A 27,909-nucleotide genomic window follows, 5' to 3' on the forward strand; every position below is an offset into this window, starting at 1 on the left:
GGTGGCAGCACGTTCTGGTCTCGCATCCCTGGTCTCTTGACTTCTTAGTCGACTCCGTGAATTTTAATTAAATTTAACTTGCTACAAACCGCCAATTGCGTACGTGCAAGATACGCAGGCGGAGTAACGTGCCGGTTAAACTGAAGAAGTGCAAGTTTGAAATAAAAATGTGAATAGAAAGTGGGCAAATCGCACAAAAATGTAAATGCTAAGAAAAAGAAGTCAAAGCCAAAGAAATGCGAAAAATATATATATGCATACATACATATGTACATCCGCATGCATACATATGTAGTTGATGATGTGTATGCGCGTATGTGTGTCGTTTCGAGTCGAGAAAGAGAGAGACATAGCCCAAGTGAAGCACATTAAAATTAATACACATAAATAACAGTGCAGCCGTTTAAATATCAGCCATAATTACTTACATAAATATGGATAATTGCATTTAAATATTTCCGCAATAGCATTAATTTAATTGTGCTATTTGCCGCTGGAAAGGGGATCATTTTGTATGTGTCGGTTTAGTGCGTGAGTGTGTGTGTGTTTGCGTGTGTGTATGCATATATAAGAAAGGAACAGACGAAAGTCGCGGCATCCATTGTAAATTTGTAATAAGCTGAAATAAAAGCAGTAATCACACTGAGCATGGAAATATAAAGAGAGAACAGACATAAAACGGCCACTTGGCAAATTCGAATAAAAAAATCAAAAAAAGATATGTATGTATAGCACACAAATCGAAAGAAAACCTATGAAAGTGGTTGCTCGCGTCACTGCTTCATATGTATCTGTATCTGTGTGCGTGAGTGTATGTATGTATGTAGGTGCGTTTGTCATTGGCTGTGTGTGCGTGTGAATGCGAGAGGAATGCTGTCTATGTATCACGTTTCGCACTCTATATGTATATATACATATGCATATGCACATGTGTGTGTGTGCAGTGTTGTGTAGTGCATAAAACATGAAGCCAGCAGATTTGAATTCCAGATTCTTTACAAAATTTCTCTTCAATTTCGATTTGGAGTTTCCCCTACCACTACACAAAAATTTGAATTTGTGGCTAGTTTTTTTTTTCTTTTTGATAAAAAACAGTCTGGCCATTTTGTCTCGCAAATCGATCTTGTTATTCTTCGGTTTGAAAACGTTGCATCCCTAAGCAGGGCAGCAATCAAGCAGAGGGCGATGCACAAAAGCCAGAGGGAGAGAGAGCGAGCATGAATGAGACAGTATTATAAACAGCACACACACGCAAACAACAAAATAAACTTGTTTGGACGCGGCTCTCTGGCTCGCTCTCAAATTGCAAAATGAGCAAAAAGCCGCTATTCGTTGTCGTTGGAGAGCAACGACAAATCTTTTTTTGAGTGGCTGCTGCTCGCTACTCGCTGCTGCTACTGTTGCTGCTGCTGTTACTGCTACTCTCCGTAGTTGTCTCTCTCTCCCTCTCATTTTTAGGAACTGCTCAAAGCAAAGCTAGGCGAGCGAAATTTCCATTGTGTGTGGCGATGTCGCGTCGTCGTTGTCGTTGCCAGCCAGCAGCAGTCGCAGCAGCAGAAGCAGAAACGGTCTCGCAGTCGGTTTAAAATTTTCTGACTCGTCATTTGGTGTTGTGCGAAAAGCGAGAAAAACGTATGCATATACAGATATATAAATATATATGTATATATATTTAATTATATATGCATTTATTGAGTTATTAAATTGTTTAAATAATAAATACGCAGTGCAAGGTGCAAGTTCGATACAAGTAGATTAACAATATTTAAATATCAATATCGAGTCTCCATCTCTGTAACCTCTCAGCGCTGTCAATGTGTGCGTGCGTGTGTCTGTGCAAGTGTATTTGTGTCTGTGTGTGTGTGTATGTGAGTGCCTTTTTTAAGCACAAACTCATTACAATTTACTATTACTCATCTGCTGCTGCTTCTTCTGCTTCTTTCTACCTCTGTTTTACACAGAGTTGAGTGTAAAGTGCCAACCACAAATAATAATAATTTATGATTCTTGTTTTGTGGAACAATGAAAAAAATACGAAATACGTAGAAAAGTATACAGAAAAATATACAAATTTTGAAAAGTGCATATTGTGCATTATTTTGTATTGTGACTAATGTGAATGGCGCATTAAATACAGCAAGCATTAATACATGTATACATATTTATTTACGCTCAAACTGAATAAACTGTAGCTACTAAAAAACTACCTATTTTATTTCGTTTTTTCTTATATTTCTTATATTTTTTTTTGTCTACATCAACGATTAACGAAAACCCAACGACTTTCATCGTCGTCGTCGTGCGTCGGTGTTTATATGTATGTATTTATGTATGTGACTCGTTCGCTCGCTCTCTCACACACACATAGAAGCACCCCAGCTCGCTGTCGTCACGTCTCGTCTGCGCGCCTTGAAAAGTCAATTTTTGTGTGTGTCGCTCAAACGCGCGCTCGCTATCTTTGGGCTCTGCACTTAGCTCACTCTCTCTCTCTCTGGTGCGTCGCTCAGTGTCGAATGAATGGACAGTGGTTCAGCCCCCATGGAGTGGGAGAGCGGGAGAGTGGAGCATTAGGAGATGGCTGCTGCTGCTGGCGGCCGTCCACCCTTGTAATTGCCGCATATGTGCATGGGTGTGTGTGTGTGTGAGACAGAGCAACAAATAAGTAGTAGCAGCAGCAATTCCACTATAAAAAAAAACAATAAGACAAAAACATAAAAAATACAAAATTGTTTTTCATTGTCGTGTGGCAGTATGTGAGTAAACTAAATGAGTGGAGTGGAATGAAGTAAAGTGAATGAGTGTGTGTGTGCCTGTGAGTGCAGTTCGCCTCTGCCAACTGTCTCTCGCTCTCTCTCTCTGCTACTGCTGCTGCTGCTGCGATGATGTTGCTGATTTCGAAATTGATTTACCTGAACGTGTTTTCGGTTTCGGAAGCGTGCATAAAACAAAATAAGTGCAGCAAGCAGTAGCAACAAAAACAACAACAATCACAATAACTACAACAAAGACAATTGCTAATCTTCCGTCTACATTTTTAGTGCAAAACGAAATGAATAAAGTGTGTGTCAAGTGCATTCAAAATATATAATAATAATAATAATAGCAAATAAATGTTAATTCGTACCAAAAGTAGTTGTGAACTGCAACAGCTGCAAAACAACAACCACAGCAACAACATCATTGTCAACAACAACAACTGCAACAACAACTACAGCAGCAACAAAATACAAAAATATCAAAATTCACTCAAAACAAAACGCAATTCGTGTCTCTGTGTGCGTGTTTCCTGTGTCTGTGTAACTGCATCTGTATCTGTGTATCTCTCTTTTCGTCGTATTCGAATCAATACAGAAAGCAAAGCAGCAAAGAAAATAATAAAAAGCAAGAAGCAGAAAGAATATATATACATATGTATATCAATTGAAACGCAATCACAACAAATGTGCAAATAAATACTAGAAATACGCAAATACATACACAGATATATTTATATATACAATATATCTATAGATTTACCAATTTCTCACTCACAATCTTCACATCTTGAGAAAATGAGGTGCTGCTGTTGTGCAAAAATAAAAAGCCAAGAACTATGACGCATCAAAATCATCAGACAAACGGCGCAAGTTTGGAGGATTGCCATACAAACTTTTATGCCTTGGTAAGTTGTCGCCTTTTTCACATAAAAATCCCTCCCTCTCTCTCTCTCTCTCATTGGTTTAATTTCCATTTCCGTTCTTTGCCAATTTGCCTTAGATCTAGGTCAGTGACAATGCAACACAGCAAAGCACAGGGTGTTTCAGCTACCACCCACGCTGATCGTTTGTTCGTTCTTTCCTTTGTTCTCTCCTTTCGTTCTTTTCTGTTGACAGCTGATTGTTGTCCTTGTCACTTAGTCGATAGGCGTGCGCGTTGCTGTTTATCGATAACTTGTATCTATACATAACCAGTGTTGCCAACTGTTTAAAGCCTTTAAAAGCTAAACTAAAAAATGAAATCAGCTAGAAAAAAACTACAAAATATGCAGGAAATTCAGAAACAATTTTAGTAAATTTGGGTTTTAAGTTGATATTCATTGAAAATAGGAAAAAAGCTTTAAAATAAAAATCAAAGAAAAAGTATGTATTATATTTTTAATTAGTTGGATTATATATTTTTTTCTTTGAATTTTTCTGTAATTTTAAGGTCAAATAATTGTAAAAGTACCTTAAAAAATAATATCTATCTTAATTCAAATTTTAAACTGCATCTGACTTAATAACAGATATAATTTTTTAGTGTAAATGCTTTTTTAAAATCGCTTTTTGCATTTTTGAGTAATGATGAAATATCTAAATTCTTAAGTTTTATAAAAAACAATATGTATCTCCTCTGGCTTATTTTTAAAGTAACGGGTATATAAACAAGACTGACTTATTTTTGAAGTAACGGGTATATATAAATAAGAAGTTTCGGTTCATTTTGTAATTTGGTTTTTTCTCAGTGTAATTTAAAATATTTATTGCTGTTTTTTTAATATTCAAAATTGCTAGAATTTGTAAAGCCCGCTATTTTTAGTACTTCCCGCGATTTTCATTCATCTGGCGGAAATTTAGCTGAGTTGGGAACTCTGTCCTGTCTATAACGTTATTTTCACCAGTTGTTGAAACACGCACAAAAGCAAAACAAGTCAAGAAAATGTAAAGAAGCAGCTACAAAGTGAATGTTGAAGTGTGTGTATATACATATATATATCTATATATATATGTGTGTGTGTGTGTGTGTGTGTGTGTGTGGGATACACTTTATGCGGCAACTGGACGGTCATAACAGGTTCTTCAGCGGCGTCTAGTTAGTTGGCCGGGTCGCAACGCCGTTTCTTTTTCAGTGGCATATTTCTTTAATGAATCTCGCTCAACAACAGCAGCAGCAGCAACGGAAGAAGCAGAAGCAAAAGAAAAGCTCAAATGGCAGCTTAAGATGGCGATGCGTTAAAGTCAACGTGCTCCAACAACACGCCCGACTATTACCCCACACTCTCCCTCCCCCAAGGCAGAAACAGAAGAGACAGCGACACAGACAGACTGAGTTGACCGAAGACGCGCCAACGAACGCTAAACGAAATAACGAAACAATAACAAACGCGCAAAACTTTCTCTGAGCGAGCAATGAACAGTAACACAGCGAGTGCCAAGAGAGAGAGAAACTTGCTAGACAACAGGCAGACCCAATTAGAGAGCGCACAAAAGATACAGAGAGAGAGAAAGACAGCTTGAACTTGGAAGGCACGCGCGCGTGAACAAACACTAGAAAAAAGCATGTCAGAATGATAACACACGCACACATACACACACACACACATGCAGAGCGAGAGAGCGCTCGAGAGAAACCAACTCATAAATATATGCCAGTGGCAAAACGAGCGCAAAAGCCGAAGCCGAAGCACACATACCGAATAATGTTTGTGTGAATTGAGTATGAAAATGGCAATAATAAAATGAAAATAATAGAAATACACAAGCTGCTCTCTCTCTGTCACACACACACACACACACATGCACACAGATAAATATACAATGCAACGAGACGCCGCTGACGTCGGCAGATAAAAGACAGCGACCTAAGCGTATGTAGATTGTTGTTGTTTGCTGATGACAATGCTGAAAAACGGCAAAAACAGACTGTGTGTGGGAGGGGGTGGGGGTAGTTTAATTATCATTATTAAAATTTTTATAAAATATGGTCATAATGCGTTAGCGTTGGCCCGAAATAAAAGTAAAAGGCTCATAAAACCTACAAAGTAGCGAGTTGTAAAAACGAGAGCGAAAATGAAAACAAACACACACCAAAAATTGCGATACCGAAATCGAAAAAAAAAAAAATACAAAATCCAAATGAACGGAAGAATGTGGAACGACGACGACGAAGCGACTCGACGCGACGGTCTCTTGTTGCCGCTTTGCCTTTGCCTGCTGCTTCTGCTTCTGTTGCTGCTGTTGCTTCTGTTCTTCATGTTGTTGTAGTTGGGGGCGACGCTCGTCGACGGTATTCGGCAGCCATTCGTGGTTTGGGGGAATACCTTTTGCTTGCTTGTACACAGTGTGCGTTTGAGTGGATTGGTGTGTGTGTGTGTGAGTAAGGTGCAGTTATTTGGCTATGTTTATGACTGTCGAGAGGGGGGTGGGGGAGTGGAGTGTCTCTGTCTGTCTGTGTATGCGTGTGTGTCTGCTTGTGCTCAGTTATTTTTTGTTTTTGTATGTTATGCTTGACGCTCTCTTGGCCATTGATTTGTGCTTGCCACAGCAACAGCAGCAGCAACAACAACAAAAACAACGACGACGACAACTTGTTTCAAAGCAACAACAACAATAAGCACAAGTAGAGGAAGAAGAAGCAAAACAGCAACAACAACAACTTGCAACGGAAGCCGCCAAAGACACGAAACTAGCCAGTTTTTCTTTTTTTTTTTTTGAATTGTCTTCTTTTTGCTCTGCGTTTTGTGCTTTTGTTTTGAGCTTTGCTTTGTATGCGCCTTTCGTTTTTTTTGTTTTTGTATTTTTTTGATTTTCTGTTACAAGTGCAGCAACTGCGGAATGTATGAAGCATTTTGCAACACTGTCTTTTGCACACTTGTTTTTTCTTTTTAGCTTTTGTTGTAGGTAGATGGGAATACAGGGTGGGAAGGGGGCGAGAGGGAGACTGTTTGTTGTAAATTGTTGCGTGTGGGATTTGTAAACAAAAGCGTAGGTGTTATTTCAGTTTAGTTACATCAAGTACAGTGGGCATACAGTATGAAAACTAAATGACTTGACAAAGATAAATATAATAAAATTAGAAATTAAATAAAATCTAAAAAAAAAACATTTATTCTTGAAATTTGTTGATTTACTCAAAAGTCATATATGTCAACAGTAGGTCGAGTTATTTTTTCACAAATAGCAAATATTAAAATTAGTTTTTTTTTAAACAAATATTTCAACACATTGGATCATATAATTTCTTATTTTTACTTTTCGAAATACCAAAATAAACTATTATAAAATAAGTAAGAATAATAATTAAAGCAAAGTTATAGATTTTTGCTTTTTATTTTGTTAAAAGAACTACTAAAAAAAACAATCTTTTAATTGATTCATAATAAAATATGGCAACTTTAGGGTTTTAAGACAGAGACAATCATTTTATCATATGCTCACTGTAGTTGCATATTAACAAGTGATCGATTGTACAATATATTGTTTTGAAATACAATTAATTTACTTAGTTTTGTTCTTATCTCTTTCGATATATGCTAATTAAGCAACAAATGATAACCAGCTAATCATCTATCTATTTCTCTCTCTCTCTCTCTTCGATAGACTGATTTGTGTGGAATTAAATGGCGAAAGTTCGTGAATGGCGAACGGCCGAATGCGTCGTCGGATCCGCTGTCGGATCCGATTCTGCGATCCTATTCACGATGCATGCAGGCGGACATGTTGTGCGTGTGGCGTCGTGTGCAATCCACGAAGCAGGACAACTCCGATCCGAATGCCTTAAACTTTGAGATTACCACATCGACCACTGTGCACCCGCCCCTCTCCCTCGCCGCCGCCAAGGAGCTCTGGATCTTCTGGTACGGCGAGGAGCCGGATCTCAGTGATCTCGTCGATGCCGAGCTGCTCAAAATAGCGGGTAAGCAATTATATCTGTTACAGAGTTGCCAATCTTTGATAGACAAACATATACCCTATTTTTAGTGGAAAGAATACGAGAGTTACAAAAATTATAAATTTGGATAAAGGTCTATTAGGCTGGGCCAACTCAAAAAAAAATAAATAAATAAACCCCCAAATAGCGGACAGTTCATCATAAATTTAGCCGAAAAAATTGGTTTGGGGACTCGACTAGTTTTTTTTTTTAATTCTTTGAAATTTCCATATGAAATTACCAAAATTTTACAATTATATTATTTTTATCGATATTTCCACGAAGTTTCACTTTAAAAAAAACCTGATTTTAAGAAAATACAGCTGTTTTGCTAACTCTGATATATCTATACATAAATAAGAACAAAGGTACTACTACATAGAAATGCTGGGATCTTTTTAGAAGAAAATAAAGCTGTTTTTAGAAATAGAGAAGGTCGAAGAAAAAGCAAAATTTGCAACAAAGAAAACTGATGATTTTTTTTTTATATGTATTATGGTTCTAAAATGAATTTTTCATGCAATTCAATATATTTTCAAGGCTTATTATAAAAGTGAAAGTCAATACAGCTAAATTTTATGGGGATCACATCATAATTAATCAATTTTCAGTGTGCAAAGTTATGTTCTACCTGTAAATGCTCAGTAAGAATCCAGAAATTTCGCTGCCGGCATATTTTGAATTTTTTTGTTCCTGAAGTTTTTTTTTTAAATTGTTCTGGAACAATCTCTACATCAATCACATATGAACATAGATAAACAAGTGTTGAGAATATTGTCGTTACATTATGAGCTTTATAAATTTAATAAAACTTCAAGGCCGCAACGTGCAGCGCAGCAAATATTTTGTTGTACCCATGAGAAAACCAAAACAATACACACACACACGCATATGCATGTGTACACATACATGTCAAATAAATAAACTGTGTGTGTGTGTCTCCAACATCACTCACATGGCGCGCTCATCTGTCATCAGCAGTAGCAGCAGTGTTCTCCCCCTCTCTCTCTCTCAACCACCCACTCTCTCTGCTCTCCTCTCTTCTCATAAGTTTGCGGTCAGCCCACGCGTAAAACGTCACCTGTGTCATTTGCAATGTTTTTGTTTCGATTGCGCGCTCTCTCGCTGTGCCTCTCTCGCAATCACTCGTTCGCTTGCTCTCAATTTTTTTGTTTGAGCTTACGCTCGTTAGTTTTTGCTCTCTCTATCTCTCTCTCAGTCTCTTATTATTGTGCTTTAGCCGCCTTGGCAAATTCGGAATTCGGTTCATTTGAGAGGGTTGCTTACTTGATGGCCTCGATTGCTTTTGCTTTTTGGCTCTCAGCTCTTCTTATCAGTTGTTTTTAGTTTGCGGCGTTTGGCTAATATTTATTTAATTTTTGCCTATTGCTTCACACGCTATCTCTGACCACAAAAATTATCACTGCTGCGTCTCTTTGTAATTTGTGTTATGGTCTCTCTTTCCCCCATGGCAAATTCCACTCGCAGCGTAATCTGACAATACGTCAACCTTAAAGTTAACGTAATCATAGTAATTCAAACGTAGTTTTGTGTCTCCTTTCGATTGTTCGACGTCATTTTGCGATTCATTTTACTTTTACAGTTAGCTGTTGATAAACTGTTTCGAGTTAAATGCGCTACCGCTGCTGCGGTCGCAGTCGCAGTTGGCGCAGCTCTGCCGCTGTGGTGAAATTTACAGTCGACGACATTGTTGCTGCTGTTGTTGTTGCTTTGTTTTTTAATGACAAGGACATTGACTAATTGCATTGACATTACTTTGTGCGAATTCTCTTTTCTTTTTATAGCCGCAAACAACAAACAAAAAAACGCTGCTGTCCCTGTATGTCCATATGTATGTGTGTGTGTGTGTGTGTGTGTGTCTGTGCGTGTGAATGAAAGCAGAGAGGAGACAGAGACGCGTTGCGTCGACAGAGGCCGTTGCTGCTGCCCAGTGAAAAGTGGCAACGGCGCAGCGGCAGACCTCAAAGTCTTGTTGTTGTTGTACTCGATTTTGTTGTTGTGGAATATACAAGTTGCCACAGCTTTTGTTGCTACAATTGTAGCGCTCTCTTTTTTTTTGCACTTGCTTTGTTTATAACGGTTGCTTAGTAAGAAGAATAAAAACAACAACAATGAGTAACAACGATTTTGCATATCGATAACGATAATAAGAAATGAAACTTAATTAATTCGGTAATTCGATTTGTCAATGATTTCAGCAACAAGTTTAGCTGTTTGTTAAATTTATATGCAACGTTATGTTTGTTATTAAATTTCAATTTTCTATAGAATTCACCAAAAATATATAAATATGATTTAAAAATGAAAAATAAATATACATATATGATAAATAAATTGAATTTCAAAAGAAAAAAAGTAGCAAGTTTTTAAAAAGTGTAAATATAAATCGATGCATCGATATGCTAATCGATATTTCTGCCGTCTCTAATGAAAAGCTTGTTGGCCCCACTACTTGTTGTTGTCATTGCCAATGTTGTTGTTCTTGTTGTTGTTGTTTATTACACACACTTTACAAATTGTACCTTAAACAGCTGTCACTTTGTTGCTGCATTGACATTCTGTCTCTCACTCTTCGTATGCATGTGTGTGTGTGAGTGCGCTCCACAATTGGGGCTAATAATTATGAGCTCACAACTTGTGTGCCTCTCTTAGTCTATCTTGCTCTCTGTCTCTATGTGTGTCTGTGTGATTGTGCGCTCTCAATTGTCGGCTGTTCTCTTTTGTGCGCTTGCTTGTGTTTTATTTTTCTTTTTGTTTTCTTAAACTGGTTTTAAAGCTTAATTACAATGCGCTTTGTTGTTGCTGCAACATTTTGCATTCGCTCCGTTTGCCGACGCTTTACCTGTTTTGTTGTTGTTGTTGTGCTTATTAACCAATTTGCAATGTGGCCCGTCGCTAAGCCACAGATTATTGACCTTGATTAAATACATACATGCATAAATATATATGTATATATAAATACATGAGTATTTACCGCTTGTTGCACGCTATCTTTCTATGCGAACTTATATCGTAGACTAGCAACAAATGTACGTACATACACACATGCATACGCACACGTTTGCACGTCATTTACATTGTGATTTTGCTGTGGTAGCAAATTTTTAACCTAAAATAGCGTTTCAAGCACAAACAACAACAAGCGAGCGATGGCGTGTGTGGGAGAGAGTGGCAGATGAGCGAGAGCGCGAAAACTAGCGGCACTTTTGGCCAAACAACACTCACTCGCTCACACTCATTCACTCACTTACTCACTCACTCTCTCTCGCAGCAGCAGCAGCCGTCACAGTCAGCAACAGCGAATGTTTGAAGTACAAACAATACACAGATACACCTCTCTCTCAACTCACCCACTCGCTAGCTCTCACTCACGCGCGCGCTCTCTCTCGCCCTCTCTCTTTCTCTGTGAGTTTGTCGCTCTGCGTGTGTCCGCAGTTAGCAGCAGCAGCAACATGTGCACAAACCACACGTGCTACAAAAAAAAAACACACACACACACGCACAAAAGTACATGCAGCGTATGTATTTGGAATTTGCATTGAGCAGCCGTCGTCGACGTCGACGTCATATTCCTGTTATGGTCGGGAGATTGCGAGAATGAGAATGAGATATTCGCTTGCAGACGACGAAGTCCAAATCGAAGTCGGCGCAACCGAAGCAGCGCAGTCGGCAATTCGAATTTTGTAGGTTTGGAATTTTTTGTGTTTCGTTTTGATTTCGATTCTTTTGTTTGTTTGCCAAGGGTTTGAGAGTGGGACGGAGACAGGGAGAAAGAGAGAGGCTGCAGCAGAAGTGTTGTTGCTACCCTTTTTTGCGTTTTTCTGTTGCATGTGCGTATGTAGGTATATGTGTGTGTGTGTGTGTGTTAATGTGAGCTTTGAACTTTTGCCGTGTCTGTGTGGGCTTCGTGTATGACCCCTAGAAAATACATTCTCACTTACAAACAGACATACATACATACATATAAACATACATACGCACACACACACACATGCATAATCGTACATTGCCCTCTGGTAAAAATATTACGCTGATCTCATTGAAAGAAAAGGTACAAACAATGAAATTCACAAGCAGGCTTGTTACAACAACAACAACTACATCTACAAGAAAACCACTCAACAAGCATAATTTCCAGAGCCCAGCCTACGACGCTGTCTCTGTCTCTGCTGCTCTCTCTGCAGCTGCATTGTTTCGCAGTCAACGTCGCTACTCGCTGCTTTTTGCGCTCAACTCACTCTCACAATGCCACTCGTACTCTCACTCACACTCATTCGCCGGCTCGTACGCTCTTCAGTTCTTTTGAGTGTAAATGAGACGCGCGTTCTCATTGCTTATATGTGTTTTGTTATTTATAATGTTGTTTACCTTTACGTAATTATCTTTGCAACATTTCTTGATGTGTGTTGTTGCCTCTGTTTGTCCTCTTTCCTTTGCTGCTTTGTTTCTTTTGTTGTGCTTTATGTGAGTGTATGTGTGTGTCTGTTTGTGTGTCATGCAGAGGGTGGACCCGGCGCTGCTGCTGCGCGCTGTAACTGTTGACTCCGCAGTCGCAGTAGCTGCATGTGTAGGTGGCGCATATGTGTGTGTGTGAGCACGTAGTATGTGTGTTTGTTTTGCTTGAGTGAGATGCTTGGAATTTTCCAAAAAACAATTTCTCGACTATTCTGTTCGCCTCTTTCCCCTCCCCGCGCTCCTCCTCTTCGTTGCCTTTTTTGTTTTAAGTGGCATTTTGTTTGCGCTTCCGCTTTTGATTTTGATTTGCCTCTCCCGCCGACTCTGCCACTGCTGTCGTTTGTCTTTTCATCTTCTCTTTATATTCCATGAGTCTTCTTCTTCACTCACGTATGCAACTGCTGATGTTGTTGTTTTTGCTTAAATTTACATAGATTTTCTCGTCTCTTTAACACTCTTCCTCTCTCTCACACACACTCCTGCGATGTTATTAATTCCTCCCTTTCTGCCATAATTTCTTGAGTTAAAGAGTTAAATTTGTCATTGAGCTGCGCGCGTCGCAAAACAATAACAAAATAATTTGCCAATACAACAATAAAAAAAAAGTAAATAAATGCTCTCAATGCGCGCGAGTCACTTAAAATTGGGATTCTCATTTAATTTTTCTAGCCCCGTTGAATATTTTGCGTTGTTTCTCATTGTTTATGTGTTGTCACACACACATACATGCACACATAGAAGAAGCAGAGCGTGCGCGCGTTTTTTTGTTTTGTTTTCTTATTATTCAGTTATTTTCCGCCTTTAAAATGCGTTCCACACACTTCAATTGGAAATGTCAATGTAGTGGAAGGGGGAAGAGTAAATAAACTTGCTGTGGAACGTATTCAAAATGTCTTATGAATAATTGAGAAGCTCTGAGTTGATTGGATTTATGAATGGATGGAATCATGGAATAAACAAAATATGCTAAGCGAAGCTTTGAGCTTTTTTCAGTTGTAATACAGCTATAATACATAAATAAATAAACTAAATAATATTATTAAGATATTTTTTGTCTTTAGAATGTTTAAATAATAATTAAGCTTAAAAAATTATTAATAAAATTTTAATTATATATAATTTAATTATAACTAATTTTTCTGTTATTCCAGCCAATCAAGCGCTCTGGAATGGCACCTGGAAGGGCGAGCTTACCTACGAATGCCGCTCGCTGCTCTTCAAGGCGTTGCACAATCTCATGGAAAGGTGAGTGCAACTGGAATCTTAAAGTTCTTTCCATTAACTAATCTTCTTGATCTTTTTTTTTTTAGATTTGTGCTCACCAAGGACATTGTGCGCTTTGGCAAATGGTTTGTGCAACCTTGCACCTCCAGCGATCGTCTCTTTGGACGCAGGTGAGTTGTGCCACATGCCGCATGCAACATTATTGAGGATGCATTCGCCTAAGAAACTGATGTCCAGCTGTTAAAATTATGCTGGATATCCTGGCAATCATCCCAGATTAACATATGAGACAGGAACTCTGTGCGATCGCATTGAAGCTTATGCGATTGCATCGTTCTTCCTGCCACACTTGCAACATGGCATTAAAACCAACAATGCCTATATGCAACACAATTAGAGCTGGCAAAACATGTATCTATGCGATCATTCAACTAAAAAAAAAGAAAATAAAAAATAAAAAAGAATTAGAAAGAAAATAGATAATATTTAAATAAATAAATAAAGAAGAAACGTTATAAAAAATAAGCAAAATGAGAAAAAGGAAATAGAACACGAAAAAATAGCAAAAATAGAGAAACAAGAAAAATTGTTAGAAAAAAAAATATGAATTAAATTGCAAAAAGTGAAAATTCGTTAAACAAAAATTTCATTTATTTTAAAAGAAAATTTTACAATAAAAAGGACTTAAGATTAGAAGAAAAAAGAAGATAAAATTAGAAGAAAAAAAGGAGATAAAATTAGAAGAAAACAAAAAATGTAAAAATAAAGTAAATTAAAAATATAATTTTACTTTAAAACCGTATTGAGATTTGATAAATCGATTTAGGAAAATAAAAGAATATAGATTTTTGATTATAAAAATGAAAACATTGAATGTTATAGATTATGCATTGATGTTTTCCCAGCGCTTATCATATTTCTTGAAGGGATTGGCATCTTATAATAAAATATTAATTGTTTGTTCTCTTTCTGCTTTCAGTTCGCAGCATTTGTCCTTCTCCTTCACGTTCTTCGTGCACGGCGACACAGTGTGCGCCTCGATTGATCTGCGGGAACATCCCGCCGTGCGTCCGCTCACCAAGGAGCATTTGGCGGAGGCGGCGGTTGCCTTTGCCGCGGCAAGTGGACAGACGACAGCGACAGCGACGCAACGTGGCCAGGACAATGGAACAAACGGTGTTGTGGCTGCCACAACAACGTTGCCCGCCAGCTCACCACCACTTGCAGAGGGACCCGGAGCAACAGGAGTAGCAGGTGGAGGAAGTGGCGAGAAGGCAGTAACAACAACAGCGCCGGCACAAGCACGTAAAGTGATGTTGGCTCCCTTTGGCATTGCGGCAATACTCACCGGCAACAGTTACAAGGCCAACGATCCCATGGCCGAAAAGATCCTCGAGGATTGGGCATCGTTTTTCCCGCTGTGCAATAAGGACAACACGGATGTGCCGCCAGTCGTTGAGGTTGTGTCAGGTGAGTGTTGCAACCAACAGATACTATCAATAGATACATTATGTCAAGTAATTGTTTTGAGAATCGAAAGAAATGCACATTACTTAAAGAAGGTTATCATAAAAATAATTTCTGGATTAACATTGAAAATAATAAAAATTAGGATTATTTCATAATGATCAAGATTATGTTTTGATATTAAAATGAACACAATGATATTGTATTATTTAAAATAGTTTTAATAATATTATTATATTTATATTATAATATTATAATTATTTTAGAATTTATATTAAATATACAAAAATAGTTCTTATATCTTCAACTAAGAATATTTAAATAATTGTATAACTCTTACTTATTTTAAATTTTCAAAATTAATATTAAAATTAAAAATATTCAATTGTAACAATTGCAAAAAACAAAAAATTAGGAAAATTCATATAAAAAGGCAAGTTTTTTTTTTTTAAATAAGATTAGTGTGCATTTTTTAAAATTAAAAATAACCAATTACTTGACTAAAGGTATATAAAATAAATGTAAAATCTATTTTACAAAATTGTTAACATTAAACAATGAAAATATTATACAACAAATACTAATGAAATGTTGCATCTTCAGGTGGTCATAAGATGTATCATCCAACGAACTATGTACTAGTCACAGATTTGGACGACATGGAGCACATGGAGTTTAATGAGTTGCACAAGGCGAATGGAACTGGAACTGGCAGTGTTGCAACTGGAACGACAGTGGAAACAGCTGTATTGGCATCGCTCTCCTCACCACTTGCAACAACAGCAACAACTCCTGCGGCAACAATAACAACAACTGCAGCAGCAACAACAACAGCAACACCTGCAGCAACTCCAACAGCAGCAAAAGAGACAGCTGCCAACAACAACAATAGCAACAATAACAACAATAACAATGCGAGAAAGGCAACATTGGAACGTTTAACGTTTCAACCTTATTACGATCAGCGTCCCACATCAGGATTTACGTTTAATACCAACAATACTCATATTCCCGCTACGGCGGCAATTGAAATGCCGGAACGTGCGTGGCAGGATTGTATAATGAATACGTTGCATGTGGATGCAGCTGCGACAGCGGCAGCGACGTCAGCAGCAGCAGCGACAGCAACAGCAACAACAGCAGCAGCAGCCAATGATGATGAAATGGATGCCAAGCAAATGGATTCCAAGCAACATGTGCAGCAGCAGATCCAACAACAACAACAACAACAGCAGCAACAACAGCAGCGTCAAAAGCTGTGGAACTTTGTGGATCCTATGCAGAAAGCTCCTTGCATATGCACCAAGTAAGTTGGCAGCTCAACTCTCTTTAGTTTCGTTCTCTCTTTCTTTACTGCCCGCTGCCCCGCTCTTTTGTTTTTTTTTTCTACTCTCTCTTTTTGTCTGTCTCTCTCTGACTTACTGCACCCGCTCTGCCCACAACGATCCGCCTTACATTTTCTACTACTCTCTTTTGTTTTCACTCTCTCTTTGGAGTGTGTGTGTGTGTGTGTGCAATTTGTTTTTGTAGCGTGAATTTGTGTTGAATTTGAATAGAAACTATGAATATGTGATTGTTAAACAGTGTTGTAAAACGCTTTAAAGGCATGTCTAGTTGCAGAATAATTATCTTAATTTTTTTTTTTTTGTATTAATAAGTTAATTGTGTGTGTGAGTGTTTTGCATGCTTAACATTTAAGAGAAATTCAAGGTTAGCCAGAAAGAAAAACTCACCACGCGCGCGCGTCTCAGAAATGTGTTGAAAGTTGCAAGTTAAGTTGAAAGTTTAACACAAAAACAAAAAAACCAACAAATTTCAGCGCACAATGCAGCGGCAGCAGCAGCGCCGTCGGAGTTGGCGTCAAGCGTCAGCAGAGCAGCAGCGGCAGCAGTCCAAGTTTGGCTGGCAGCTCGCCAGCGCTGCGAGCAGCGATCGTCGCCGCCAGCAGCGCCGTTGGCAGCAAAGCGTCATTTCAGCTTTACCAACAACAACAACAGCAGCAGCGACCGAGCACACCTGCAGCGCATCATTCCAGTACCAGTTCCACTTCCAGTGTTGGCTACATTTGCTCTTCCTCCTCCTACTCCTCCTCCTTCAGTCTTAAGCGACAAATTGTGCCGTTTCACAAGCGTTTTCTACTCAATACAAACAACAACAGCAACACAACTACTTCCTCTACAACAACAACAACAACAGACACCAATATACCAAAACAAAGGTTTGTGTCGCTCTGCAGACATCTTTCTCTGTCTCTCTGTGTGTGTCTGTGTGTGTGTGGAGGCGTTTAGCAGCGTTGCCACATATTTTTTTTACTTTTGGTTTTCTGTTTGGTTCTTAATATGCTCTTTTAATATTTCTCTCTCATAAACTCACACACACAGACACACACACCTTTAAGTTGTTTATATTCTGTTACTTACTTTCTTGAAATCTCAACAACAACAACACAACAACATGCTCTGTCAACTTTTTTAAGTTTTGTTGGCTGGTTTTTACATATTTGGTTTATAAGTTTTTTACTTTTATTCCTTGCACATAAACAAAAACACAAACACACATGCGCATACACACATGCATAAACTGCAACGATCACACACACACACATACAGTTAGTCAAACATAACAATTGTATTACTTATTATTATTTACTATTTATGTACTTGTGGTAAATGGTGTAATAACAATAACAACAAAAACAATAATAATAATAATAATAAATTTCATACATTGTAAATGATCTGCTCACGACCCCGCCCATGTCTCCCCCTGCCCCTGTCGCTCATCGTCGCCTTTTCGCATTCTATCGTTATCGGTATTTTTGGTATACTGCATGTGGGTGCGCGTGTTATCGATATCGATTGTAGTTAAAGCCTGTTACACACACACACGCACACACACATACATACATGCTGTAAATAACGGTTACATTTGGTTGTTGGCAGCTGCAAGTTTTATTTTGATTTTATTCTAATTATTTCTCTAAGTGTAGAACTTCTTCTTTGCATCTCCTTTTTCCGCCACTCTACAACGCTTGCTCTTTCTCTCTCTCTTTCTCTTACTTGGATGTGGTTTAGTTTAATTTTGCTTAACATTTTTAAACACGTTTATCGATAAGCGGCTGTAATTAATCGATTAATGCTGTTTGATTGTTTTTGGTTGCTTAATACTTAGTTTGCTTTAAACGCTTTTCACTAAATTACATGTAAATTTTTAAAGCTAAAAAAAATTATAAATTTTTAGAAATATTTACATAAATTTTACAGTGCATATTTCGAAAGCATGTAATTTTTAATTTTTTTATAACTAAAAATCAATCTAATGAATATTTACAATTTTATTTTTTCTTCCCAACACTTTTTTTCATCCCGTTTCTTCCCAAATAGACACCTGGCGGCAAGTGCAACATTAGGTGGCAGCACGGGCAACACGCCCAGTCATGGCACGCCCCATGGAGGCGGAGGAGGTGCCTCAACGTATTCACGCAACTCTTTGGGGGATTCATCATCGATGCCAGCAGTTGCCTCTTCCTCGGTGGGATCACCTGCAACACCGGCGCCTTCACCGCATCCGCATCCAAACTCAGCGCAATCACAACCTACATCGGTGCCACCCGCTGAGCAAGTGAGTCCAACTTCAAGTGACTACACTATTATCATTTTCAATTTATTTCTCAATTAGAAATAACTAAGAATACCAAAACTGTGGGAAGAAATTAGAAAACCTAACAAACTAAAATTGGAAAATAAAAATTGGAAAACAAAAATTGGGAAGAGAAAGTTGAAAAAATTTGAAATAAAAACTTGTAGTTAAGAAGTAAAACTTAGGAAATTAGACATACAAAATACTAAGTTGTAAAAACAATAAAATATGCTTAATTAGAACAATCGAAAAACCAAAATTGATAAATAGCAAAGAAATATTAACTAAGAATACAGAAATTGTGTAAAGTAATACAAAATCATATAATGAGGAATTTAATATTAGGAAACCAAAATTGTCAAAGTTGAGAAAATTGGAAATAAAAACTAGGAATTAGACATAGGAAAAATTGGGTAATAAAAAATTAAAGTATGCTTAATTAGGACATTCGAAAATCAAAAATTTATAGCTAGGAAAGAAATATTAAGAAAAAAGAGAAATTAATTAAAAAATATATTCATTCATTAAATATAAAAAAAAATTCCAAAATATCCAAAATATATAAATAATAAATCCTCATTTTGGTATTTAATAATATTTCTATATTTTATGTGTCGTTATTTAAGTTATTCTTAAAAATATATTCGTAATTCTCTTGATGTAACCATTAGTTTACCATACTAATTTATATCCTTTCTAATCCCGTCCAGCTACTCAATATGAGTCCACATGCGCCCACATCAGTTTCGAATCTCCAGCAGCCGCCCACGCCCATCGATCACCTGCTGGACAAGAACACGCCCGCTCCGACGCCAACGGATCAGCACGATAACAAGAGCATAACCGCTTCTCCTTACGTGCATGGCGGGGAACCACCAACCTACACGGAGCATGGAGGCGCCACAGGAGCTGGACAAACGCTGAGTGCACCTGGCAGTGTGCCACAACAGCAACCAGCAACACCGACATCAGCAACTGCAACTGCCACTACGCCAGCAGCAACAGGAGCAACGGGAGCGACAGCAGCAACTGTTGCTGCCACAGCAGCCGGCGTGGCAGCAACACAATGTGGCACGATTAGTGTGAAGAAACTGGAGATGCAACAGCAGCCCATGCTAACGGTTAAACAGGAGCCAGGCACAGGCTTAGGCCAAGTTGCAACACGTGGCATTGTGGCACAAACGTCAACAGTTGCCACACAGGAGGCGGTCACAAATCTATTCAATCTCTACAAGCCGCCACAATTGACGCTCAAGGATGCAGACAGCTTCTACGACGAGGAATGGCTCAAGGATGTCATCTATGACTTTAGTTTTCAGGAGTCCTGGTAAGTTGTGTATGATTAATCCAATTACACTTATTTCTTTTTAATAATTATCATATAATATATTAATAAATCTAACTTTCTGTTGGTCAAAAATTTATTCAAATAGAAAATGTCATTTAATGTTCACCACTGTGCATCTTCAGTCTTTTTCGAAAACTTCAAACTGCCATTTCTTTGTCAAATCTTAAGCGATTTCTTTGCGGAATATCAATTTTATCATTATTTGAGCTATATTTTGATTCTGCATCAAAATTGGAAAATTCAATTTTTTGTTTTTACCTTCCATTTTTTCCACTGTCCTGTACTTTCCCCCTAATGCTTTATTTGAAACTTCAAACAGACATAACTTTGCCAAATCTTAACCGATTTTCATGCGGAATATCATTTTATTCATTATTTGGTCGCTAAATTGATTCTGCATCAAAATTTTATTTTCTTAAAAAATTTAATTTTTTGGTCATCACTGTGAATTTTTTGCATACCTACATCCCTTGACACTTTTTCTAAAACTTCAAACAGACATAACTTTGTCAAAACTTGACCGATTTTCATGCGTATTACCATTTTCATCATTATTTGACCTCTATTTCAATGCTGCATCAAAATTTTACTAACTTAAAAAATTTCATTTTTTGGTCATCACTGTGAATTTTTTCCATACTTACCCCTTGACACTTTATCTCAAACTTCAAACAGACATAACTTTGTCTAAACTTGACCGATTTTCATGGGGAATATCAATTTGATCATTATTTGGCCGCTTTTTTGATTCTGCATTAAAATTCGAGTATTCAATTTTATTTCATTACTCTTCATTTTTTCCTAGAGATTTTTCGAAAACTAAAAATATTAGAAATTTTTTTTTTTAAGATGTTTATTTTTAATACACAACTTTTATGATGCATGGTGTTAGATTAATCCAATGATTCAACTGTCTAACTGTGTTCTGTTTCTCTGTCTTTTTTTCAGGGACAATCTGCCGGTGAAGCGACCCAAGTTGAATGAAACCGCCAAGCAGCGAAGACCGCGTTATGCCAAAAATCTGTACGATGGTCACACGCACTTTAAGCCATTGATGCCGTCGCCGGGATCCGTATATGGCTCACTGCTCTCCATAGATGGCAATGCGGCGACGACGCAGCTTAATCCGGTAGGAGGAGAGGCAGGAGGAGTGGGAGCAGGAGGAGCAACAACTGGTGGCGGACTGGTGGGCATTGCCTATGGTGGCAATGGAAGCGGAGGCGTCTCCAGCAGCGATGAGGCGGACAATGCAAGTGCTGGCGGCGTCACAGCCAGCTTCTTTCAGGGACTGGACATTAAGACAGAGCCGGGCTTGCATTCGCCCAGCTGCAAGGAGTCCAAGTCGAGTAGTGGCCAGGCGAGTGGTGGTGGCAATCTCTTCACCGCCGAGGGTCTAAATCCCACACTCAATGATCTGGAGCAGCTGTTCGAGACGAGCTCGAATGATGAGTGCAGCAGCGTGCAGATCCATACGCCACCCGACTCCAATAATCCCTCGAACGGAGGTTGTAGTGCCGTGAGCAATACAATTGATGAGCTCAAACGGAGCACGGCGGTGGCCAGTGCTGTGGTGGCTGCGGTGGTGGCCAGTTCTGGTGCCGGCAGCATTCAGGCAGAGGATTTAACCAAAATGTTTCCCACACCGCCATCACATGAGCAACAACATCCCAATTCAAGTCCCTGCCAGACGGATGTGGTCATGACGGATCTAAGTGTGGATACAGGGAATAACAACAACAATAGCAACAACAACAACAACAACAACAATAGCAGTAGTAATAATAATAATAGCAATAACAATAATAATAACAATAGCGCTGTTGTGCTCAAGCTCACAAAGCAGGAATATAGCGTGGAACTGGGCAGTCCACTGGAGGAGCCCATACAGGATTGGAACTATGTGTATCGACCGCCGCAGCAGGAGAAATTTGTGGGCAGCTCACGTTATGCGCCATTGACAAATCTGCCAAGTCAGACGCTGCCGGCGCTGACAGTGCCCGCCAATTGTTTCTACCATGCCACCTGGAGTCACAGTCAAAAGTCGCGAGCAGCAACATTGGCCAAAGCAGCAGCAGCACAGCAACAACAGCAGCAACATCAGAAGCATCAGCAGCTGCAGCAGCGCATACAACAACATCAGCAATTGCAGCAGCAACATCAGCAACAGTTGCAGCAACAACATCAGCAACAGCAGCAGCAGCAACAGTTGCAACATCAAAAACATCAGCAATTACATGATTTATTGGCGGCAGGACCAAGAACACCAATGAATACAACAGCAATGCCGTCACCTTCGACTGGAACCGCAACTGTTGCACAACCGTTGAGCAGCGGTGGCAGTCAACTGTTGCTCAATCAATTGAACTGTCCACAGGCGCCGCCGGGCAGCTCCATGCAACAGATGATGCAACGTGCCACCGGCATGTCACCCATGCCCAATTCACCGGTGAATTCAGGTGTGCCCTTTCCACGCAGCAGTCCCATGCCACACGGTGGCATGCGACAGACGCCCACACATCCGCCGCCTCCATATCCCTATGACTTGGCCGCGAGTCCGGCAAATTCCACTGGCTCTTATCATAATAAGCCTTATGGTGCACCGGAGACAGGGCCACAGGGTGTTTCACATCATAATTTTGGACAGCTGGCAACGCTGGACAACAACAATTCGAAGCTGGCCATGTTGCCATACGGAGCAGCAGCTGGACAGGCACAGGGCGCACAAGGCACACAAGGCGCACATGCACAGGGTGTGCTGGGTCTGCTGCAGGAGCTGCCCGAGGTGAATTCAGTGTTGGTTAACATACTGCTGTATGATACGGCGCTGAATGTGTTTCGCGATCACAATTTTGACAGCAGCAGCGTGTGTGTGTGCAATGCGGATGCGCAGAAGATTGGCAACATACGTGGCGCCGATTCGGGTGTCTATGTGCCACTGCCAGGTGGCAGCTTCAATCCCTTTCCGGCTGCCACACAGCGCAACAACTCGGCCAGCAACAACTCCGGCAACTCCGGCAACTCTGCGTCTTCAACCAGCTCATCCAGCTACAATTTCTCGGGTGGCATGCGCATGATCAGTGCCTTTGGTGTGGGTCTGGACGCGGGCGGATTACCAGGTGCCGGACATGGACCCAATGGTGGTTCCAGCTCCTCCTCCTGCACGCCGCCCAGCAGTAATCCCCATATAACCGGCTATGTGGATGATGATCCAGTGGAATGCACCTGCGGCTTTAGTGCTGTGGTCAATCGAAGACTCTCCCATCGCGCTGGACTCTTCTACGAGGATGAGCTGGAGATTACGGGCATTGTGGATGATCCGGGTCGGAATAAGCAGGCCACATTGCTCAGTCTCATACAGAGCTTGTGTCGGAAGAGTGTCCAAAGCAAAACCGGAGGAGCAAGTGACTCAAGCAGGGAACTGGAGAAGGTAGCAGTTGGCACAGGAGCGGCAACGGCAGTGGGCGTGGCCGTGGGCGTGGCTGAGCAGCTGGCACATGCCATCTTTGATCTTCTGCTCGATCAGTGCTCCATCATCCAAACGTCGAGCAGTTCGGTGCATCGTGCTCTGCAATCCCATCGTCGTCGCATGTCCCGACAGCGGCGACTCTTTGGCAACAGCGGTGCTCCGACTGCTTCGATGGAGTCCATAGCAAATGTCCTGGAATTCACGGATGCGCATGATGTGATCAGTTTGGCATTGGAGCAGGCGCGTCTGGCCTTTGAGGATCAACGCATGGACATGAATATGCTGGAGTTTAATCATCATCCACAGCATGGACATGGACATGGTCATGCTCCCGCCCAGCAGTCACAGCAATTGATGGCATTCCAGGCGGCGCCTGCTCTGCGTCAGAAACTCTTGGCTCTGGGCAGTGGACGCCTAACGGTGCACAAGTGGCCATATCTACCTGTGGGATTCACCCGGAGCAACAAGGAAATTGTGCGCACTATGAATGCCATACAGCCTATGCTCCAGAGTGCCTTCCATTGCAAGTCCCGGGGAGGAGCTGCCGGCTCCAAGGATGCCAGCTCCTATAATACGGTTAGTGGTCCATTGACCTGGCGGCAATTCCATCGGCTGGCGGGACGTGCATCCGGACAGTGTGAACCACAGCCGATACCCTCGGTGGTGGTGGGCTATGAGAAGGATTGGATATCGGTGGCACCACATTCCATTCACTATTGGGATAAGTTTCTGCTCGAACCGTATTCCTATGCCCGGGATGTGGTCTACATCGTTGTCTGTCCGGATAACGAACATGTGGCCTCGTATACACGCACCTATTTCCGTGAGCTGAGCAGCACCTACGAGATGTGCAAGCTGGGCAGGCACACGCCCATCCGCGGCTGGGAGGGAGTGCTCCAAGTGGGCGCAGCTGCCAGCACGGAAAAGGAGCGGGAAGTGACGCCGCTGGATGATTGGCTGCGCACCTTGGAGCATGCTTCACTCGCCGAGCAGATCCGACGTTATGCCATTGCCTTTCTCTATCAATTGGCGCCGTATTTGAGTCGTGTGCCAGCTGATAAAAGTCTGTTGAATCCGCCGGATCTGAGTAAAACAGGAGGAACAACAGGCGGAGCAACAGGAGGAGGAGCAACAGCAGGAGCCAACACAGGCACAGGTTCAAGCCACACGGAGCACACTAGTGAACCGAGCACACTCATCAAACTGGAACCCGGCACGGAGCAGCAACCGGAGCAACCGGATAGCAAACAGGATGTTAAGCCTGGTGTTGGCGCTGGCGCCGATACAAAACCTGCACTGGTCCTAGGTGATCCTTTGGGCATGGGTGAAACCCTAGAGGACATTAATCCATCGGCCATTGTGCTCTATGTGGTGAATCCCTTTACCTTTGCCTCCGACAGCTTTGAGCTGGAGAGATTGGCATTGATTGCCTTGCTGCGTTGCTATGCGGAACTCCTGAAAGCTGTGCCGGATTCGGTGCGTGCCCAGATGAACATACAAATCATCTCGCTGGAGTCCATCATGGAGCTGGGTCCCTCGGGGAATCGGCGTCGCTTCTCGGATGAGATCAAGTGCCTGGCACTGAATATTTTCTCACAGTGTCGTCGGCATTTGGTGCATGCACAGCCGGTGAAAAGCTTGACGGGATTCGGTACGGCCGCCAACATGGAGGCCTTCCTGAAGACCAAGGATGAACCCAATCGAAGGGCTTATAAGATGTATACGGCTCCCTTTGTGCTCGCTCCGATGCACGAGCGGAACGACAAGACGGATTTCTCCCGGGCAGCGGGAAGTATGCACGGCCAGAATGAGACCCGTTACTCGGTCATGTACTGCAACTACTGTCTGAGTGAGGATCAGGCCTGGCTGCTGGCCACCGCCACCGATGAGCGGGGCGAGCTGCTGGAGAAGGTGTGCATCAACATCGATGTGCCGAATCGGGCGAGGAGGAGGAAGGCGCCGGCTCGTTATGTCGCCCTGCGCAAGCTGATGGACTTTGTCATGGGTCTGATCTCGCAGACGTCGCAGATGTGGCGTCTGGTCATCGGACGCATCGGCAGGATCGGGCATAGTGAGCTCAAGTCCTGGAGCTATTTGCTGAGCAAACAGCAACTGCAGAAGGCATCCAAGCAGTTCAAGGACATGTGCAAGCAGTGCACCCTCATGTATCCGCCGACCATCCTCAGTGCCTGCTTAGTTACCCTCGAGCCCGATGCCAAGCTTCGGGTTATGCCCGATCAGTTTACGCCCGACGAGAGATTCTCGCAGATCTCCATGCAAAATCCGTTGTCGACGCCGCAGGATGTGACCTGTACACACATATTGGTCTTTCCAACCAGTGCCGTCTGTGCGGTGAGTAAAGGTTTTTACGATTCGATAACTTATCGATAACTGCTATCGGTTATTTGCAAATTATCGATATATGCTATCGATATCAATTTATCTATTAATGTTATCGTTAATTTACCCTTGGGTATATCTGTTAAACCACAAGAATGTCGCCATTGACAAATTTTCGATAAGTGTTGCATTAAATCTATCGATATCTAAAATCGATTTTTTTTAAATTAATTGTGAGATTTGTTAAAAATTACAAATTGATAGGCTAGTAATAGAAGCTATTAGTGATTTATTTTCAATTCTTTGGATATATTTGTTTGAATGCAGTAGCATTCCATACCGATAAATTATCGACGATTGTTATCGCATTTGGACTAATGGAAAATATTTGTTTTACATTATAAATTTCTTACCTAACCAACAGTGATTGAATTTAAGAAGAGTTCAATTGATAATTATTAAATCTATTCTATCGATCAATTTAAAATATTTTTTTTCTACTGCCTATCGGTAGCATTTCTCTCGTTGATTAATAACACATAGTCGATGAAAGTTTGGCTGATTAAATGGAAATATTTAAACTATTACACATCGATATGATTATTTGCAATCCACTTACTTATACCTTTCTCCCCTTAATTTTACAGTCCTTTACACGCCAGTTCCAGAACGAGCCACAAGTGGACGATGACTTCATCTTTGGAGAAGAGGAGGGCAACGAGGACTTTAGCGATGCCGATATCGGTGATCTCTTCTGGGACTGTGAGTATTGTCTTTATCCAGCTGTTAACTATGGTCAGGTTGTCTCACACATTGTTATCCTTTGGCACTGCAGCTCACATGGATCGTGTCTCAAATCATGGCAGTCCAGGACGCATGGAGGATAATCGCAGCTGGCAAAGCGCTGGAGGAAATAATTTCAAGTGCACGCCACCGCAGGAGGTCGAGGAGGTGAGTTATTTGACTGGCTAGATTCAGGAATTGCTGATACAAATATCGATAACATTTTTGAAATTTTGTTTAGCGATGTTTTTCTGAAAATAGCACCAATATCGATATTAAATCGCGATATTTTAATTATTTATGTATTCTAAATCTATATATAGATACAGCCGTTTGTCGGAATGCAGTCATATCAAATTATCGATTTTTTCCTCAAAAAAAAAAATACAGAGTAGTAACATTATTATTCTCCATAACGAAATTTATCGATGGTTTTTGTCAAAAATATTAAGTGTAATATTTTGAACCGTTTTCCGTATCGACATATCAATTTTTTCATTAAATAATATGAATTAGAATCATTATTGTTCTTCATAACGAAATATTATCAATGTTTTTTGTCAAAAATGTAAAGTATCGATATTGATATTTTCAAAACTATCAATTTCTAGTTGAATCTTATTTGCATCTGAGGTTAATCTTTTTCCTTTACTTTTTTAGGTGGGTTCCCTCAATCAACAGCCGATATCGGTGGGCTATATGGTATCGACAGCGCCAACGGGACGAATGCCAGCCTGGTTTTGGTCCGCCTGTCCGCATCTGGAGGATGTGTGTCCAGTGTTCCTGAAGACCGCATTGCATTTGCATGTGCCGAATATTCAGATAGCCGATGATATACTCAACTCGACGAACGCCCATCAGTCGGCCAATGATCATCCGCTGGACTCGACACTGACAGCCGATGTGCTACGCTTCGTGCTAGAGGGCTATAATGCATTATCCTGGCTGGCCCTCGATTCCAATACGCACGATCGTCTCTCCTGTCTGCCGATCAATGTGCAGACTCTCATGGATCTGTACTATTTAACAGCAGCCATAGCATAGACAACAACAGAACCAACAACTACAATACTAGAGCAATAACAGTAACACTAACAGTAACATTAACAGAAACAGTAACAGTCGAATGCTTCCGTTTGCTGTACTTCCAAACAACTAAAACAAAATCACAAATAGCCGAAATCCACAAGTGCTATAATTAACTACTTATATAGATCAAAAATTGAAAACCAAAAGAAAGAAACACCAATAGCAATGCAACAAAACTGAAGTTAACAGTCCAAAAAGCAACAACTAACAGTTGCAGTAACAGTCGCTGTTACTTAACATTGTCTTAACAGCAACAACGCACAGTTTAGCGTATATAGATATATGTAAACAACAGAGAGCCTTGTAATAATTAACAGCAGCAGCAGCCTTACAGCCTTACAGCACAGGGTGTGCCAACATCTGAATCGATAAACAATAAATCGATAACGTATGGAGAGCAAGAATAAGA

At 40.5% G+C, this 27,909-nt stretch overlaps 1 protein-coding gene and 1 non-coding gene across 2 annotated transcripts; both read left to right on the top strand.

Moving 5' to 3' along the window:
- On the top strand, positions 1 to 27,909 carry LOC117787342 (mediator of RNA polymerase II transcription subunit 13). The gene is made up of 13 exons (XM_034625844.1): positions 1 to 201; positions 3,511 to 3,661; positions 7,338 to 7,653; positions 13,296 to 13,389; positions 13,455 to 13,538; positions 14,348 to 14,838; positions 15,439 to 16,141; positions 18,219 to 18,456; positions 19,185 to 19,801; positions 20,771 to 25,640; positions 26,276 to 26,390; positions 26,464 to 26,579; positions 27,072 to 27,909. Exons 2-13 carry the CDS (start codon positions 3,593 to 3,595, stop codon positions 27,453 to 27,455), a joined length of 8,097 nt encoding a protein of 2,698 aa, XP_034481735.1. The 5' UTR covers positions 1 to 201; positions 3,511 to 3,592; the 3' UTR covers positions 27,456 to 27,909.
- Positions 13,615 to 13,719, top strand: LOC117789306. Its single transcript, XR_004617869.1, has one exon.

Source organism: Drosophila innubila (genome assembly GCF_004354385.1).
Source record: "Drosophila innubila isolate TH190305 chromosome 3L unlocalized genomic scaffold, UK_Dinn_1.0 0_D_3L, whole genome shotgun sequence".
Classification (NCBI taxonomy): Eukaryota; Metazoa; Arthropoda; class Insecta; order Diptera; family Drosophilidae; genus Drosophila; species Drosophila innubila.